The sequence below is a fragment of the Sceloporus occidentalis genome, unplaced genomic scaffold (genome assembly GCF_023333645.1).
Source record: "Sceloporus occidentalis isolate IW3139 unplaced genomic scaffold, rSceOcc1.0.p SCAF_2, whole genome shotgun sequence".
NCBI lineage: Eukaryota > Metazoa > Chordata > Lepidosauria > Squamata > Phrynosomatidae > Sceloporus > Sceloporus occidentalis.
The window spans coordinates 78473166-78493150 of NW_028316982.1; the positions used below are offsets into that span (position 1 = coordinate 78473166).

Below are 19985 nucleotides of genomic sequence, written 5' to 3' on the forward strand. Positions count from 1 at the left end.
GGTAGTAGAGTACCTAACAACTAGCTGATTGCAGCTCTGTGGATCAGAGTCTCTGTTTAGAAAACTGATTGAAAGCTACATCTTGTTGATGACAGCTCTGATTTTACCATCAATGTAAACAAACTGCAAGTTATATGATGTATATTATTTCTTTTTCAGGAACACTTAGATAATCAGTTGTCTTATTTGATTCAAACTGGAAACGGCACACACATTCTGCAACTGAAGAAAAATGTGTATGTTAATGTTAAAAACATTTAAGCATATCTGATTTTTAAATTTTTTAAAATTTATTTAGATTTTAGTAATAAAATCTCATTTGAGGAAGTATTCAAGGATATATCTGTGTTAGTCTGTGGAATCAATATGTAGAGAGATCTTGTAGCACCTTTCAGACTAACCTAAAGAAAGAAGGAGGAAGCACTCTAAGGTTGTATCCACACTGCAGAGTTAATGCAGTTTGACTTTAACTGCCATGACTCTATCCTACAGAATCCTGGAATTTGTAGTTTGATGAGGGACCAAAGATCTCTGTCAGACCAGGCTGACTACATCAACAAACTACAAATCCCAGGGATAGAGTCATGGTAGTTAAAGGAGTGTCAAACTGCATTAATTCTACAGTGAATGCAATGGAGAACATGCAATGCTAGAGGAGCATTGTGATGCTGCGCACCATGCAGTGCAGCGCGTGGTGTCACGCCACCCTCGGGGCAGAGCCGGGGTGTGCACTGTAGAGATGCTACACCCCAACTCCGCACCCAAGCCAGCCCAAACAGCTGGTCTGAACAGCCCCATAGTGGAACAATATGTTCTTTTCCCTTCTCTTCTTCTATCTTCCCTTCTTATAATTTTTTAATGAGCCCTATCGCTATAGTGCAGCACTACTTCAAGCAGTGGTCTGTGACTAGTGCTAGTCCATGGTCTGCAGTGAGTTTCCAGGAGAAAAAAAGAAAGAAACCTTTGTAATAAATGGTCAGAAATATAGTATACTGGGAAGTGGAGAATTCTTGCCAGTCTCTCCTCATCAGATAGCATCAGAAGAACTGCTACAGTGCATCAATGACATAATACTTTTGCACTATAACTCTTTACAATAAATTCAGAGCGGAGCACATTTGCCCTTCAAACTGTAGGACCACCTCAGCAATCCATGCCCTAGTTTAAAAAGACAACAAAACTTAACTTAGGGAGCCCTGGTAGTACAGTAGTTAAATGCCAATACTGCAGCCATTCACAGCACAAGGTTGTGAATTTGATCCCAGACAGGGCTCCAGGGTCCACTCAGCCTTGCATCCTTCCAAGGTCACTAAAATGACTACCCAGCTTGTTGGGGGCAATTAGCTTACACGTTGTGAAATGCTTAGGGAGTGCTTAGTTGCACTGATAAGTGGTATAGAATGTACTTGCTATTGCTAACAACCCTAGTACAGATCCAAGAAATTGCTACAAGCAGACTGTGAAGAATATGAACAAACAGATATGGAGGCAATAACTTGCAAAACCCAGGAATACTATAGCATAAGAACTCAGGCTTCTTTAGGCCAGCTTGGAAGAGCCTAAGTTAAAACAAAAAAAAAAACATATTAGTTGTGGCCAGGATCCTAAGTGCTGGGCATGATGCTCAAGGCATAGGAGGAGGCTTTTCAGCTACAGCGGGTCCTGCCCATACACAGGGATCCGTTCCTCACTCCCCGCCCCGCGTATTGGGGGAAACGTGTAAGTTCAAGCCCCATTTGTTTCAATGGAGGAACATTCCTGCATTCTCTCTACAGCGGCTTAGCCTTCCACATAAGGTTAAAGCCCTGTATGGTGCACCTGTGTATGGCATGGGCATGCTGCATTTTGTTCCAGCACCTTTGTCTCTGATGCCTTTGATAGGCTTCTCCAATGACTTAGGTCTCTTCAGTAGAGCATCCCATAAGGAAAGATTTCCTGGAGCAGACAAATCCCTTGCCTTGTCTCCTGGATGCATTAGGAAGCACATTGGGTATGCTCACTAGAGAGATAAATCTTTGCTTACTGTATATACTCATGTATAAATCTAGAAATTTTAGTCAAAAAATTGACTCCAAAAACCTAGGCTGACTTATCCATGAGTCAAATGTAAATATTATACTTTAACTCGTATTAAAAAGGGAACCATCCCCTGGTGAAAGGCAAGAGCGCTATCTGTCCTTGAAGCACTGACCTCCCTCTATTCTCTCTTCCATCCAGCTTTTAGTGTAAACTAAAACAGCTATGCCTGCCATAATTTTGTAGGTTCTTTGGCATTGTTTTCCTTTGCTTCATCATTTAGATCCTTTGTTACCTGCTCCTAAGTTTTATCTTTGACTTATATATCTCATATCAAAATCCATAATTTTTCCCCCAAAATCTGCCCTTGACTTATACATGAGGTTGACTTATAGTTGAGTATATATAGTATTTCATTCTTATAGGTGAGAATGAACTTTCCCCCTTTCTTCTTACTAGGTAAGATTAGGGGAGAAGGTTACTGCAAAAAAAAAAAAAAAAAAAAAAAAAATCCCCCCCCACAAAAAAAAAAAAAATCATAGGCCCAGTACATACAGGAGATTTTGTCCAGAGTGGTGGCCGCATTTTTTCCTTTGGAGGGAATCCGCAGCCGCCAAACTGCATGGCTTCCCTCCGCAGGAAAAAGAACCCACAAAAAGTGGGTTCTTTTTCTGCTGCACCAGTTACATCCGAGTGCACCAATGGCACACTTGTGATGTAACTGGCATGATGCAACATGCGGACGCTATGCATCCGTTACGTCATAATGGCGGCACCCGTGTACACGGGGTGCCACCATTGTGCCGCCACCAGTACATGCTAGGGCTAGGGACTGTGCAGTTGCTGCGCTGTCCCGTAACCCTAGCACGGCATGAGCATGGCGCTATAGCACTGTCTGTACTCGCCATAGTCTTTGGTGTAAAATCTTCCTTCCTTCCTTCCTTCCTTCCTTCCTTCCTTCCTTCCTTTCTTTTTTGGTACAAAAATGGCAAAAAACAAAAAATTGAGATTCAAATGTCCAAACACAAAGTGTGTTCATTCAAGAGAACAGAATAAATGCACAACATATCAACTGGCCAGAAGAGTGGCACAACAAACTGCTACCTATAAAACAGTTAAGAACAAAAAATCCTGTGAAACATATCTTCATTTCATAAGAGCCTAGTATCTTGCATGATCATGCATTCATAGTTAACAGAGATATATCATAATTCCCAGTGAAGAATCTGCAACTGAAAATATACTGGGATTTTCAAAAAATGATACAAGTAATACTGATAAAATATCTTTAGATCACAAATTTAATTGGTTATATTTTTGGGTTTTAGAGAAGTTACCCACTTGCTTCTGTTAGAGGGAAGTTAAATTCTTGAATTGCATTCTCACCAGCAATTGGGCTGCCCAAAGATGAACACCATTCTGCCTGTTTGGGAGTTATGAATCCTTTACCTGCTGTATCAGTTAAAATGGTGTATGTGAACCTGCCCACAATATCCAGTATGATGGAAATATATTCTCATATGGATTACCGAATTATCTGCTTTCTTGAAAAACATTTTTCATTCAGACATAATGAGCTATGTTACTTAATAAATATTATTTATTTTAATTTTGACTTCCAGAAACCTTATTGGTGAACAGTTCATAATGCATACCTACAGCAAAGATGGTAAATTGGAGAGCACTCCCTTTGAAACTAAGGTATGGTATCCATGAAAAAATTCTCTCTAGCAGACAGACATCTTTTAACCAGAACTTTGAAAAATGAGGTAGCTAGAAAGCCCATTTCTTTTAATACAGGCTTCCCCAAATAGGTGTCTTCCACATGTTTTGGATTACAATACCCATAATCCATAGCAGCATGCCAGTCGGTATGGTGTTTGGGGATTGCTGGCATTGTAGTCCAAGATATCTACAGGGCATAGGTTAGAGAAAGTTGTTAAAATGCTGACTTGGAAGCCACAGTGCTACGGAATGTTGTCTTAACACCTCCATCTCCTAAAATACACCAGACTTCCTCCTAAGCCAGTTAAACCACAAGAAACAACTCTGTCTTGACAAATAGCTCTTTCTTTCCCATCTTTATAATTACATAGCAAAATTCCATTCCCAGAATCCTCTTTTAAAATGATAAACTTTCCAGATAAGTGGAGAGTCTGACATTATTCATCTGCACAAAAATACTATCACATGTCATACCAAGAACTGGATGAACTTATCATTTATGCCAAGTGAGAGTAGAGCTTCAAAACTAATGAGTTATAGTTACAGATTCAAGGCCTCATAATAGTTAATTATTTTTAGTTACATTGTAAAAAGATAGAGCTGTGTCAGTCTGGTGCTGCATCAAAAAGAGGGAGTGAAGGAATTTTGTAGCACCTTTAAAGGCAAACTAATTAAATTTCAGCATGAGCTTTTATGAATATCGGTTCACTTCTTAAGCATAATTAAACAATTGTGAGGATATGAAACATTGTGGACACAGACGTCATCAGCCTCACCATAAATCTTCAAAGAGCAGTGGGAGGTGATCTATGTCCTGCAAGTATTTAAAAGTGAGTGACTAGAATTGACTGTTTTTGGTAAACAGTTTTATTGCTTTCACATGTCAGTACTGATGACTTGTTCCCAATTCTGAATAAGAGTAGATTAGCAGAATAATCAACCAGTCTGCCACTTTATTTATAACTTTTGCCCAAGACTGAGAGTTTAAATTTGTTTTCTAGGGGCTATACTGCAGAAATAATGCAGTTTGATATCACTTTAGCTGCCATGCCTCCACCTTACGGAATTGTGTCACTTGTAGTTTTGTGAGGCAGCAGCACTCTTTGGAAGAGATAGCTAAAAACCTCGTAAAACTACAAATTCCAGGATTACATAGGATGGAGCTACAGCATTTAAAATCATGTCAAATTACATCACCGTATTTCTACAGTGTAGATGCACCTTAAGTTGCATTTACTGTTGTTACCTTTGCCTTTTTATTTATCAACACATGCTTTTTTCATGCATAAATTCATAAATGCCTGATACTGTCTTGAGACATAATAATGGCATGATATTGCAAGTCAAACATATACCCTGTACCCAGAAGTTATGTCATATTAGTAGCCCAAATAGGATTTGATACTGTGAGACTCAGACAACTCTGTTCTGGAAAGGAAAGAAGAGTATAATCATAATATCAGTCCTTATAGAAGGGGAGTGGAATATTTGGTCCTTCCTATGCCTTGGACTTCAGCTCCCATTATCCATTGCTGCTCTGGATGGTGCTTCTGCTAGTTGAAGTCTGAAACATCCAAAGGGAAACCCTCCTTGCTACAGTACACCCTCCTAAAACCAATGTTTGTTATGGTTTGAGACAACTTAATCGTTACACAGACTACATTTGATGAAAAAGACAGTATTGCAAACCCCTCACCAGTGTGAGTTTAGGCACCCATTTTAACACAGGGGTTTGCAAATTCTGACTATGAATTTGTCCTCTCAGCTTATCTGTTGAGTCACAGAAGTAATGTGTGTGTTTAACCCCATATGGGGTGGCCATATGAAGGCTTCATGACACTTTGTCTTTTGTGAATCAGACAACTCTTGCATGGTTGTAGTCTGAACCATAACAATGAATTATGTGCCATCACATTCTGTATGATTAAACAAAGCAAGTAAGAAATCACTGTGGTAATCTCCATTTGTACTGAAATCTGTGGTGAGCAGGACCACAGAGATGAGAGATGTGCTTGCATGTCTGGGAGTCATGGAATGGATTCCCTTTTCGAATAACAGCTGATTGACTGTGGTGCACATAGGCTGTTTTATTCTTAGTACATATCCCTGTGCTTAACTGGGGAGAGGAAGAAGAGGGGGAAAGAGGACTCTATTGTAACCTATGACAGACCCTTTAGTTCTGTGCCTTCCTAGGGTTCAATCATGCCTTTTGAATCGATGCTATGTAGAATGAGCTCATACTAGATATACTGCATTCATGCTATGTACACTGACTTTGGAAACTATCACACAGGGAAAATCGGGATTAAAAAGGCATTTTTCTGGGAAGATTGTGCAATCGTGGCGAAGATTTTCAGACAACTTCACTATGTAAGAGGACTTATCCTGGGAAGAGCCAGGAATGCTCCATCAACAAACTATTCACGGGATTTCCCTGTGAATGGTTTGTTGTTGGAGCATTCCTGGTTCTTTTCAGGATAAATCCTCTCAGATCACAATATGTGTGAAAATCTTCGCAACGATTGCAAGATTTTCCCAGGAAAATGCCTTTTTAATCCCCTGATTTCCCCATGTGACAGTCTCCTTAGAGGAATGGGGGAAATAGTAATGTATTTCAGAGGCATTAATAGGTATAGAAGGAGCTCTATGAACTATCACATCAAACTCCCTGCTCAGTGCAGGATCACTAGCTAGAGCATTGCAAGCAGAAAGTGAGCAACAGCCAGTTCCATGCCATCATCCCCCACACAAGGGTATAGAAATAAGGTAGGTTTACTTGAAATACTAAAGATTTCATAATATCTCATGATGAGAGGCTCCGTAACATCAGAAACAGAGAAGAGGGAAAGAAATGCAGACTGGAGAGAGAAGGACAAACAAACTCTGACTGATGCAGAGGTGTGATTAAGATCAACAAACAGGAAATGACATGAATGCAAGCTTTGCCTAAACTCTTAGAGAGTTATACAAACACAGTTTCTCTAACACAGAAATTAGGCATATTAGAATCCATAGAATTTTATAGCAAGTGAATCTAAAAATAAGGAAACAATGTGAATAAACATGTCCTGAGATTTCATTTGCAATTAACTTATGAAATCAGTCTTCTTTGATTTCAGGACCATTGTTATTATCTTGGAGTAGCTGAAGGAATTAAGGACTCTTGGCTTGCTCTCAGTACCTGTGATGGCCTTAGGTATGTATTAACTTTTCTTCTCCTTCCATATTTAGATTGAGCTAAATAGGTTACTGTTTATGGGGGAAGGGGGGACAGAAACAGCAGTGCAATCCTAATTCAAAGATGCAACTATACAGGGGTTTTAGTGGCCAGGTATCCCTTTAGTGTAAGGAATGCCTCTTATTTAAGGGACAGAAAATGTGTCCCTTATGAACACTGAACACTAAAATCCTGGGTTTTTGAGTATCAGACAAGAATGCTGTCCTCAAATAATTCACTACATGTTGCAGGAGAAAGGTGTATGTTGTGTGCATGGCTGGTGCCTGATCTTCCCTCAGGCTAAACAGTGCACTTGCCATGGTTTCAGCAGCCCCTTGTGATTGCTGATGGACTGTCATCACAACATTTCCAAGGGTTTGGTGGTCCTGCAAGATTTCAAATCTCAGCAACACCTGGAACTCTTCACAAGAAGCCTTCATCATGAGACTTCTAGAAGGTCTTTTTATAGGTCTGTCCCAAATGTCCCAGCCAGTCCTGACTGTCTCTTATTACTGTTTTGAAAACTTGGTAAGCCTAGTACAGCAGAAACCTCTTGTGTTATAACCCTTTCTCCCCACTGATCTCAGAGATCATGTGCCAGTAGGTTGCCAGATCTCAGAGCCAGGCCCTAAGTCTCTTGTTTTTGTGGGTTATCTTGAGGCAAGAGATGAAGCTGCAAATTCTCCAGATTTGGTAGACTCAGCTCCAGACAAGAGGAAAAGACTATGTGTAAATGTCCAGCATAGCTAGGAGGGTACCAGCATGCTATAGTATGCAAGTCTACGTTGTTACTGCAAAAGCTGTCCTAGGGGTTACACATTTATTTAGTTAGATTCCTCCATCTCTCCCGGTCATTGTAACAAAAGGGCTGTCCCTCCACTATTCTCTGCATCCATTGGTTAGAAGCATATCGTCCAGATTATCCAATCTTCCTAGGTAAATGAGAAGAAAAATCCCTTCATTTCACCTTGATCACTGGGAACAGCCTCTTAAGACTTCTATCCTAATTTCAAAATATTCTTTCTCTCTCATTTTTGCTCTCACTCTCTCTGAATGACAAACTGTGAGGATCTGTGTTTGATACTTAAGGCAAAATGTGTAATGACATTACATCTTTGTTGTCTTGTACAGAAGCAAGACATTATGATATGGCTTGGGGGCCTTAAGGAACCCACTTTGGTCACAAGGGAAATTTTTATGTTGTTTTATTAGTCTGAATGTCATGACTTGTACTTAGGAGTTTGGGTAGTATAACTATTTTTTCAAAAAATAAAAACATGTAGACTAGGACTTTTCATGTACTAAAGTTCCCATCACCTCTAACCAGTGTAGCCTGTGGTAAAGAATCATGGGATACAGTCCAGCAACAGCTGGATAGTCGTGTTACCCACTGCTAGTATATACATTTATATCAGACCTAAATCTGATGTTAATTTACACTCAGACATCACTTTATATAACTCCCTATTAGCCTCTTGAGAAACCAAAAATTTTAATACAGTATCTAGTTTTAGTAAATACTATTGCTATGACTCATTTAGTTGTAATTATTTATGAAAGTAGACCTTGATTTCTCCTTTTATGGTTTTAGGGGAATCCTCCATATTGGTGGGAAACAATATGGCTTGGAACCAGTCAGTGAATCTGATCGATTTGAACACTTCTTCTTTATATTAGAAAATTCTCACCAACGGCCCTTTTTATGTGGTGTGACAAATGAGGATCGGCACCATGAACAGAGCATGGAGAACTTTTTCAAATACACAAATGCATCACATGGCACTTCTAGTGCAGAGACACGTCTAAGGGTAAATGCATTTCTCTCTCCCCTCCCACAATTATATAACTTGATACTATAGATCTAAATTGTATATCTAAATCCTGTTTATCCTGATGATCAACAGTAATCATTTTGGATTTTTAAAATATAAAAATTACTGATTTATTTCATATCTGGGTAGATTTCTTCCCCCCCCCCCCCCTCTTATTTTATTTCTGTAGTTAAAATAATACAGAGGAAAGGGGGGCAATAATAAAATATAAGAATGAGTTGTTCATATGAACTACTCTGCTTGAATTCAAATTGGATTAACCTAGTTCAGAACATTTATATTAGAACCTGACACCTTCATTCATGTCTGAATTGTGTTGATTTATTTGGGTAAATGGGATTTAAAATAATGATAGTTTAAAACATATGTATAGAGAGGGAGCCAATGTTTAAGCAAACAATGTTAGTACAATTGTTTGCTTAACCTAAATGGGGGTAGCAGTTTCTAGACACAAATATTCTTGAGGTATAAAATATTGTTATGGCTGTGTAAATTGGCTCCTTTTGATTTCTCAGATGTTTTTTAAAAAAAATTTTTTAAAAATTGGGAAAAGCTTATACATTTGGAGAAATTCAAAATGAAAAACTGTGTCTTATTTCCATTTTACAGAGAAGAAGAGCTGTGCTACCAGAGAAAAGATATGTGGAACTGTATATTGTTGTTGATAATAACAAGGTAATTTTTCTTAACCCAATACATTTTGCTGCCATATTTGAATTTCCTCTCCTAGAACATTTTGTATTTTGAATCATTTCAGTATTTGATGGAAAAATCTGATGCTGGAGCTGTACAAAAAGAAGTGGTTGAACTGACGAATTACGTGGATGGGGTAAGTGCGATACCAACTGTAGAAAACGTAAGAAGAATACAGTAGAATAATAGCCTAAATCAGAGGTCGCAATAATAATAATAATAATAATAATAATAATAATAATAATAATAATTTATATCCCGCCTCTCCCTGTATTGGATCGAGGTGGGTAACAAGATATCAAAGACAATAAAATCAATAAAATCAAGTAAAAAAAAAACCACGGAAGCAATAGTTAAAAGACATATTACATTTCAAGTTCCCAAACTCCCTCCCACCCTATAAAACAATAAAACAATTCCCAACCGATGGCCAATAAAATCATCCAATCCAATGGGAACAATTAGGTAAGTGGAAAAATTGGAAGTCAATTCGGGAAGGCTCACCGGAAAATATCATTCATTCAGCCCTCCAAATGCTGTTGGACTGCAACCCCCATCAGTCCCAGCCAGTGTATGCAATGGTAAAGAATTCTGGGAGTGGCAGTCCTGCAGCATCTGGAAAACTACATAATTCTTATCCTTGGTCTAAATGCATTTGGTAGTCCTGGCAGAAGTTGACCATAGAGTTACACTGGAAGACCTGGAGATTCCTAGAAAGGAGGCAAAAATGGTGATTTTTTTATTTGCGGTTTTCCCACATTCACAGGGGTCCTTCGCCCCTATCTCCAGTGAATGTGGAGGCACCACTGTAGTCATTGCTACAGTGTCAGTTGCTAATGCTGCGCCATTGCATATATTTTGCTTTTTTACATAGGCCCATATCTACCTGTATGAGCCTCCTTGCACTCTAAGCACTTTGGGGGCACCCTTTTCTTTGTGTTAGGAACCATGTTATCAGGAACATTTGGTGGGAACAACGGAAAGGAATTTCTTGGTGGTTGCTCACAGATTTTGGAACTCCATCCCTTGGGAAGCTGTGATGACTCCCTGACCGTTATCCTTTGGGTAGCAAGGGAAAGCTTTTTTATTCCAGCAGGCTTTTAGGAACTGGTTGCAGAGGCTTTTAATACTCCTCAGAGGTTTTTAATAATAATAAAAAACCCTTTTTGATTGTTAGCTCTTGTCTTTGTTTTAAAGGAGAAAAGGCAGGATGTAAATGAACAATAACAACAACAGCAATAATACTTTGAATGTGTAGGGTGTTATTTCCAATCCAGTGTCTGCAGTTGTGCATATATATAGATATAGATATAGATATAGATATATATGCACTGCTCTGCAAAATATTCTTCTGCAGCTTTGGGCACTTCTAAGAATCAGATTTGACAAATTTGGTAGCCCAGGTATTTGAGGGCTGCTTCAGATGTTCATTTTTATTCATTACATTTAAATCCAATGAGTTTTGATTTGCTTTCAAAGAGGACAGCTTCTCAATACATGTACAAATGAAAATGATAATTTTGTGTAAAACTCTTAAAACTCTGGATGTGTATTATATAGATGTTAGTAGGGATTATTATATACTAGGCCTCCAGGTAATGCACATGTGTGCATATTGAGGGATACCTGTCACATAAAAAATAGAAATATGTGGTCTTCAATGCAATGAAGGCATATCCACTGACACCGCATTAAATAGAGGTGGTCCTGCCAGCTTTCAGCACAACACTGGCCACACGTGGAAGCAATGCCCCCTCCCAGTACATTAATGTGCACAGTACTCAAAGCCAGCCAAGCAATGTTGACACATGTAGCAGCAAATTCCACCAGAGAAAGTCCCATAATTTTGCTGTCCTTGAAAGTGGCCACACAATAATAGCTAAGTAAGTACTATAACTAACAGGTTGCTGTCCATTCACATCTCCAGTAAAATCTGCTGGTTGGAGAAACCTTACGGTTTCTCATGGTCTGACCAGCCCTTCCCCATGACATGATGAGCCAATATTTGGTAGCAGAGGTAGAATGAATTCAAAGGGAATTCACTCATGTCTAAATTACTGTCTACTTGCAGATGTTCAGTCCCTTAAACATACAAGTTGTCCTAATAGGGGTGGAAATATGGACAAATGGAAACCCAATAGATGTGACTACTGGACCAGCTGGAGATGTACTGAGGAGATTCGTCGATTGGAGACAGAATGTTCTTGCAAAGAGACCAAGAAATGATGTCAGCCACCTCCTTATGTAAGGATTTTCATCTACATGTGATATAGATGTGGACACATGAAAGCTTGACTTTTAAAATGAAACTTTACAAAATCGGTTGCTGGGAGAATAATGCAGGTTAGGCACATCTGATCAAATGTTATCTTGTACTGTCAACTGTAGAGATGTTCCATTTCAGAATTTAATATTTTATGCTCAAAAAGTTTTGAGAGGACTGTTTTCCCCAGAGGAGATTATGGGTAGTTTAGGGAGCTCCAGGGATAAAATATCATGTGGACGGAAAGATATTTATGGAAATACGTTATTCATGGATTAAACCAAGGAAGGGAAGGGTTCATTGGTGGGTGGGTTAGAGGGTTTTTTTTTTATTTTGTTTTGTTTTTAGGGGAAGGGAAGCACTGTGAGGACTGAAAGACATTTAAAGAGTGATTTTGATTCATGGATTAAACCAAGGCAGAGAGGGATAAGGCTAAATGCAAAGGTGATTGGCTGGGAATTGTGTTATTGGATTAGGAGAAGGGCCTCACAGCCCCCTTTACCCACTAAAATCCAAACACAAACTTTCTGTATCTTAGGTATTTCAGCAGAAGATGAATTTATTAGAGCAAACATTTTCCAGGGTCATTTATGCAACAGTGAGGATGCAAACTGTACCCACACAATGCAGTTATAGCTGTCTGATTCCACTTTGACTGCTGTAGCAGCATCCTATGTAATTCTAGAATTTGTATTTTGGTAAAGTACTTGAAATTCAAATGAATTTAAAAGAAGACTGAAACTAAGAAAGGGAGCTATGAAAGAACTAGATAAATTCCTATAGTCTAAATATATGTAATATTAAATACCAAAGTCAGAATTGATGAAGAAAGCTGATGGGAGGAAGATCAACACATTTTATATATGGTGTTGAGGGAGAGTTCTACATATACCATGGACCACCAAAAAACACAAATAAATGGGTCTGAGAACAAATTAAGCCTGATGTCTCCCCAGAAGTCAAAATGGCAGAACAGAGACTATCATATTTAGACAAGTTATGAGAAGACATGACTTACTGGAAAAGATGATGATGCAGTAGGAGATGGGGTTGACCACTCTAGAGACAGATGATTTAATAAAGCCACAGCCCTAAGTATGCAAGACCTGAGCAGGACTGTTGATAACTGTGGCTCTTGGAAGTCTATTATTCATAGGGCTGCCATGAATTGAAGCTGACTTTATGTCACTCAAATCTACTTTACTGAACACTAGAGTTCCCTAACAGAGAATTCTAACCACCTCACCAAACTACAAACTCCAGGAATCCATAGGGTGGAGGTAAGACATTTAAAATACTAGGAGATATACTCCTGTTAAATTTTGCCAAAACCCACATATTAGATGTCATATACTGTCATAGAGTGCACACTGCAGAGCAGTTCCCAACATGAACACATTTTTGGTTTCCAAACTATATACATTTCCTTCTTCTATTGCAGAGGCAGAGGACCATTTGATAGCACAGTTGGAATGGCTTTTGTTGGGACAGTCTGCAGTCCAGCTCTTGGAGGGTCATTCAGCACTGTAAGTACATTGCATTCTTTCTCTTTTTAACACACAGATCTGTTAAGGAGAAAGTACTTGCTTGTGTTCTAGCTTTATCCAGATCAGTAGGATCATGGAAATTTGTCTTGCAATTTCCTTAATAGTGGAGCAACCTATAACACATTTATGCATACATATTCTAGCTCTAGAAATATAACTGATTTTGCTTAAGGTGTCTTAGCAAAGAAACATCTATTTTTGCACTGTATAGTGTTGGCTTGGGAGATTATCACACAGCCAAAATAAGCATCCTATCCCGGAGGGGATAAGGTCGCCTTACAGGTTGCTATTGGGTGTTATTGCACACGAAAATGCTGCCAATGCCGCCAGGTGACTGCAAGCTTTCCGTACTTCAAAGTCGGTGGGCTAAGCATGGCTGGTGGATGGATTGTAGTCGCCCGACAACATCAGCAGCATTTTGGTGTATATAACACCCGATAGAAACTTGTAAGGTGACCTTATCCTGTTGGGGATAGGACGCTTATTTTGGCTGCGTGATAATTTCCTTGGTTGGTAATTGTGACAAGAACTTCAATTGATGACTTTCATGGAAAGTAGGTAACATTTGCCTTGATCACAGATGCAGCCATACAGGCTAGTGTGGTGTAATGGTTAGGTATTGATAGAAGACCCAAATGAGAGTTCTTACTGAGCCATGACACTCATTGGTAACCCTGGGTAGTCACTTATTTTCAGCCAGATCTACTTCATAGGGTTGTGAAGATATAAATGGAGGGGAGAAAAGTCCCATGTGCCTCTTTGAGCTCACTGGAGGAAAGATAAGATACAAATGCAACTAATAAATTATTAACAAAATTAAATTACCAATTTCAGTAGTTTAAAAAGGCAACAGTAAGCAGATTAATTAATTTCTGTTTAAGTATCTATTGTACTCTGCAAAGGTGGAAGGAATCCAAAGTTTGCATGATAGTAATCCAGAGACTACACTGAAAGTCAGATTCAGTGTTCAAATATTGTTGGACTCTTGTTTGGATTCCCCTAACAAATACTGTACAGCTAGGAAAGGTACAGACAGAACATCTGTCTTGGAAGGGCCCATCACACTCCCTGTCACTCCTATGGATGTCAGAATCCCTGTCCTGTAGTATTGGTTGCTGTTGGTACCACCATTCAGAGTCAGGCATGGTCAGAGTCAGCTGTTGCTTGGCTTTGAGCAGCAATAGGTAATCATCATCTTCACTTTCCTAAAAGGCAATGCCTGACAATGATTTGCAGTATCTACTCAAAAGCAAGGCACATTAGGATCAATGGGATTTACTCCATGGCAGAGTTGCAATCTATTTTTTTTCTCCAAAAATTAAGATGGAACCTAAGATTCTCAAGATGCTCAGTATGGTATGTTGTTCAGGGTTATTTATGATATGATGTAAGATTGTGAAACCTGGACTTTAGTGATATGTGCAATCACTGTAAGGCAGTTGTCTGCTGCTTTTTGCTTGTGTTGTTATCTTGGAAAACATGCATTATCTGTTCTTATTTTAGTTGCTGATATACAGTAGTGGTACAATTGTGCATCATAGTTAAAATATGAATAGTGTCCATTCATGTGTTATTATTGGCCTATGCAAATAACTCAAACTTTGTTGTGAGAAGAAATCTCTGGTTGCTGCAAAAGTTTTATCAGTTTACAACATTGTTAAAACATGCTAATCTCTCTTTTTAAATTATTTTTATTAAAATTCTACATCTACTAAAAATTAAATACATCAAATAAAATGTAGACATTAAACTATATTAAAACAAAATGGAAAAAAGAAATGACATAAAAGACAATACAGTTGATACTGCAACAATAACAACAACAAAAGGCTTCCAACTATCTTTTCTGTGGTTATATGGTAATTCTTAAACTTCTGGCTCTCCTTTATAATTTAGAATGCTACACTTTGTCTATAAATGTAACTCATATTAATAAAAAAAAACATGCTAATCTATTTGCCAGTTTCAGCATAGCACAGCACTAAGTCATGCTACAATTGTTGCACACGAGCTGGGACATAATCTGGGAATGAATCATGATGATAAAAGATGTCCAGGTGTCTACATTATGTACAGTTCAGACAAGTAAGAGCTCTTAATTCTTTTCTCTTAAAAAATCTGATAGTTTTATTTTTAATCAAGAGAATATGCCAATCCTTTCTATTGGTCCTCAAGCTCCCAGACCTTTACAACCAGGCATTACAGTTTTACAGTGGTAGAATGCTATAGCACTTACAGAGTAGATCATAAGAATGGGTCCCATTTGCAAAATTAGTGCTGATTCAGATTGCCCAATAGACATTTGCTTTACTAAAATATTTGTCACTCCAAATGACTAGGGATCTTTTTTTTTAAGTTGCATCATGTTTCTGAGTGCACAGTTCAGCTTGAAAACCAGGTGTGTGCTTACCAAACACCTGTTTTACTGGGGTTCGTTGTTGTTTTTTGAGGGGGATACATGTGCCATCGTGGCATATTTGGAGACTGGGGTTCCTCAAAATTGGATAAGGGTCTCAATTCAGCCCATGGACTACATGTTGTATACCCCTGTTCTAGAGTCAAGATACATGAGTATTTTGTACACACACAAAAGGCACCATGGATTTTTCACAGGTGAGGTGAATAGATTTTTCACAGGTGAGGCTTGCTAAGGGATTTAGGGAATTTAGGGGGAAATAATATTTTCAAGCTCTATACTAAACTAGAGTCATCTTGTGTTTCCTAGTGGGTCCAAGAACTTCAGCAGCTGCAGTGCCAATGATTTTGAGCAGCTTATCTTGAATGGTGGAGGGACTTGTCTTAGAAATGCTCCCAGACCAAATGATATTTTCACAGAACCTTTCTGTGGCAATAACGTTGTGGACAGAAATGAAGAATGTGACTGTGGCACTCCAAAAGTAGGTAATTTTTAAAATATCATTTATTATGTGTTAATTTCATAATTTCTTCTTGTGCCTTCATTAGCCTATAGTAGTAACAATTAAAGAAATAAGTGTGATGGGGAAAGTGAGTAGGTGTTTGATATTAGGTATGGGATATTATTGAGAGGCAAGCAAGTGGTAATTTAGGTATAACAAAAGTAGCATCTGCAGTCATTTTATTGGGAGAGATGAAGATCATAATTTACTGGAACACCTTTCTGTATATTTGTATATATTTCTCCATTTATGTGTGCTTTAAAAATAGAAGTACATTACAAAGTATTCAGGCTTGGAAAAACTTATTGTGGCAGGACTAAAACTCCCAAGACACTTGAAGAACCATGGCCAGTGGCAATACTGGTTGGAGAATTCTGGCAATTCTAGCCTTAAAAAATATTCCAAGCTCTGAAAAGAGTATACAGTACTCATAGCCCAGTTGTCTAGAGTGTTTCTCTTAGGTTGAATTTAACTGTTGTAAGTTGTTTTTGACAATTTGGCATGGAATGCACAACTGTGATTCTCCTAACAGGAGTGTTCCAACCCTTGCTGTGATGCAGCCACTTGCAAACTGAAAGCTGGATCAGAGTGTGCGGAGGGATTGTGCTGTGAAAAGTGTCAGGTGAGTTCCTTTATCCTTTCTGTGCATTATCCTTTCCCCACAATGCTTACCCAGAATGCTTACCCGGAAATAAAGCCTGTTATATTCAGCATTACTTGCTCCTAGGATTAAGTGTACATAGAGTGCAGACATAATACAAAAACTTTTTTTGCTTAAATGCTGGGTCTGGATTTGAACACAATCCTCCAGCACATTAAACAGCAGCATTAAGGACAGCAATAAATAACAACACATTTGGTCCAAGTGGACAACCCCAGATATAGCACCTAAGAGCTGTTTTAAGGAACATACAGAAGAGAAGCACAAGTGCAGATGTGCACAAGTGTTTTACAACATAACTGTGATATAAGATAGTGTCCTACTCTCATTCCCTTAGTCTTCTTCCTATTTCTGCCTTTGAAAACAGAAATAGCCTAGAGAGCTTTTAGTCTTTCCTTTTCTACTTCCTCTTGCTCCTCTTCTTTTTGTCTCACCTTTTTCCAATTTGGGACTCAAAGTGGTTTACAACAAGTTAAAAAATATATTGTTAAAGGACACAAAAGATAGAAAAATTAAAACAAGATTAAACAATCTAAAATTTTAAAACCAGATTAAAACAAAAATCATTAGACAACACACACATCAGCACAGCAAATAGCAAGATCCAGGACATTGTTTAGGGGAGACAGGCGTTATATAGTTGAAATTAAAACATATTTTCTTGTGTGTAAAGAAGATGCCTGTAGGGAAGATGTCTGTCTAGCTTCCCTGGGAAGAAAATTCCAGAGCTTATACATGGATTGCATATGTGGAACATTTCATGCTACACAGCTTTCTTTTCTGATTGCTGGTAAACAGCCATGCTGAGAGGGAGAACTACTGAGGAAAAAGTCAGTGTTACCAGGTTTAACATTAGTGAGCACTTCTGTGCTTTTAAGAGAAAGAGAAAGAATAAGACATTTTACTAGAGTCCTCTTATATTGTTATATCATCGTACCATCAGTGCCTCCTGGAATTTCTTCCTCACTATAGCTAATAATTGGGCAATTGGAATTGATCCTCTATCTTCCTAAATATCTAAAGGGATGTCATGTAAAAAATGGAGCAGGCTTGTTTTCTGGTATTCCAGGGACTAGAACATGAACCAATGGATTCAAATTACAAGAAAAGATATTCCACCTAAACATTGGGAAGAACCGTTTTGTGTTTTTTTAAAAACTGTAATAGGTATTTGACATATTGTTTCTGATGGCATTGGACTCTTCATCTTTGGAGGTCTTTAAACAGAAGTTGGATGCACATCTGTCAGGAATGCTTTAGTTGTGTATCCATGCATGGCAGGAGGTTGAACTAGATAGCCCTTGTGATCACTTGTACTTTTATTATTCTTCCATTCTACAGATGGTCATCACAGGGGTATTTCTTTTTCTTTTTCTCCCATAACATCTCATGTTTTAATGCTACAACACTTTGTGGTTATGTGTCAAAAAATAATGCACATCCTGTTTTCTAGTTCAAAGTAGCAGGAAGTGAGTGCAGGCCAAAAAGGAATACCTGTGATCTCCCTGAATATTGCAATGGAACGTATCATGACTGCCCAGAAGATGTGTATTTCATGGATGGCTATCCCTGTAACAATATGAAAGATTATTGCTATGGTGGAGTTTGTCAGAATTATGATTCTCAGTGTGAATCCCTCTTTGGAAAAGGTGCGTTTTCAGTTATTTATGGCACATGTAATACAACTGAAGTTGGCAGAAATGTCTATACAGAAAGTGCTGAGGCACTGAGGGAAAATATTCTCTTTTTACAAATAAATATTTATTGTTTTAACAGGAGCAAAAAAAGGACCAAATGTTTGTTTTGAAATTGCAAATAGCAAGGGAGACAGATTTGGCAACTGTGGAACGTCTGGAGGAAATTTTGTTAAATGCACACAAGCGTAAGTAACCTGGAAGTTGTATTTATATTCTGTAATCACATTAAGACTTCAAGTCTCTGCAAACTTCATTAGGGATTTAAGCCCCAATAAACTCAAGAGCCACATTTGAACATGAGTCTGTGCTTTAATAAACCATAGTTAATGTTGTGGTTGAGTGAAATGTTACTCCCTCCTTTGCCATTCCTTTTCTCCTCCTCTATATTAATTCTTAGCTTCAATTAAGCTGGAATTCCAGATTATGTCCAAACTCTGATTTAATGTTAGTCAACACACCAGAATAATAAAACAACTATTGTCTTGGATAATATACAAAAACTGAATCAGAATTTCCCAATTTGAATAAAAGAGCAAATTCTGACTTAATGTAAATCAGGATCTTACTGATGAAGTATACCCACAAAATTTATAAAGCTTCTGATTATTATCAAAGTGCAGTCAGTGTCACTTCTGAAAAGAATCTGTGTAGGATAAGAATGCAAAACTGTAGAAATGCAAAACTATAGAAAGGTTATTTGCTTGGAAAGCTAGATTTAGTTTATCATGTTTACTGTGCTGTTGGGTTTTTTTAAAAGGTCAACAGATTTATCTTTTAAATGTTGAGAATGCTTTTGTAATAAACCATAATGTGAACAATAAGATTTCTTTGAGCAAAATGTTTTACCTGAACAAGATGAAGAAGTGGTAATGGATAGCTGATAGATAACTTCTTTCATCTGCTGATCCATCTTAACTGGAATGCTTCAACAGTAAAAAAATTCAACAAAGCTTTGCTTTATGTAGGGTGAAAGCAAGAGCCAGCATGGTATAATGGTTTTGCATATTGGACTTTGATTCTGAAGACCTGGACTTGAATCCCTGCTGGACATAAAAACCCACTGGGTGACCTTAGACAAATTTTATTCTCTCAGCCTCAGAGGGAGCCACTGGCAAAAACCATCTCTGAACAATCCTGCCAAGAACATTCTGTAATAGGCTTGCCTTAGGATCGCCATAAGACAGAAATAACTTGAAGGCAGACAACAACAAAGGATGAAAGTGGGCAATATTGCGTATCCTCATATATTTTTGCAGACCTGAAGGGTCCTCACCATTTTTATCAATAAATTTGCTGCTACAGTGGTAAGGTGGCAAAGAACAAAGACCTCCCCCCAAAAAACACGACTGCTTTTCCTTTAAAACAAGGTGCCTGCTTCCCACACACCTTGTTTAAACACACCTTGTTTGCACCCCA

General features: G+C 38.2%; 1 protein-coding gene across 2 annotated transcripts in view; it reads left to right on the forward strand.

Annotated features, from left to right (window-relative positions):
• LOC149318592 (disintegrin and metalloproteinase domain-containing protein 9-like) overlaps positions 1–19985 on the forward strand; it is a 40576-nt gene that overhangs the window by 7052 nt on the left and 13539 nt on the right. For both annotated transcript variants that reach the window (XM_089510087.1, XM_089510088.1), the window contains 13 exons: positions 160–236; positions 3639–3717; positions 6861–6937; positions 8550–8766; positions 9400–9465; positions 9548–9619; positions 11555–11727; positions 13188–13272; positions 15257–15378; positions 16019–16190; positions 16744–16833; positions 18326–18521; positions 18649–18754. In XM_089510087.1, coding sequence (XP_089366213.1) covers positions 160–236; positions 3639–3717; positions 6861–6937; positions 8550–8766; positions 9400–9465; positions 9548–9619; positions 11555–11727; positions 13188–13272; positions 15257–15378; positions 16019–16190; positions 16744–16833; positions 18326–18521; positions 18649–18754 — 1532 coding nt within the window. The remainder of the gene's footprint in view (positions 1–159; positions 237–3638; positions 3718–6860; positions 6938–8549; positions 8767–9399; positions 9466–9547; positions 9620–11554; positions 11728–13187; positions 13273–15256; positions 15379–16018; positions 16191–16743; positions 16834–18325; positions 18522–18648; positions 18755–19985) is intronic.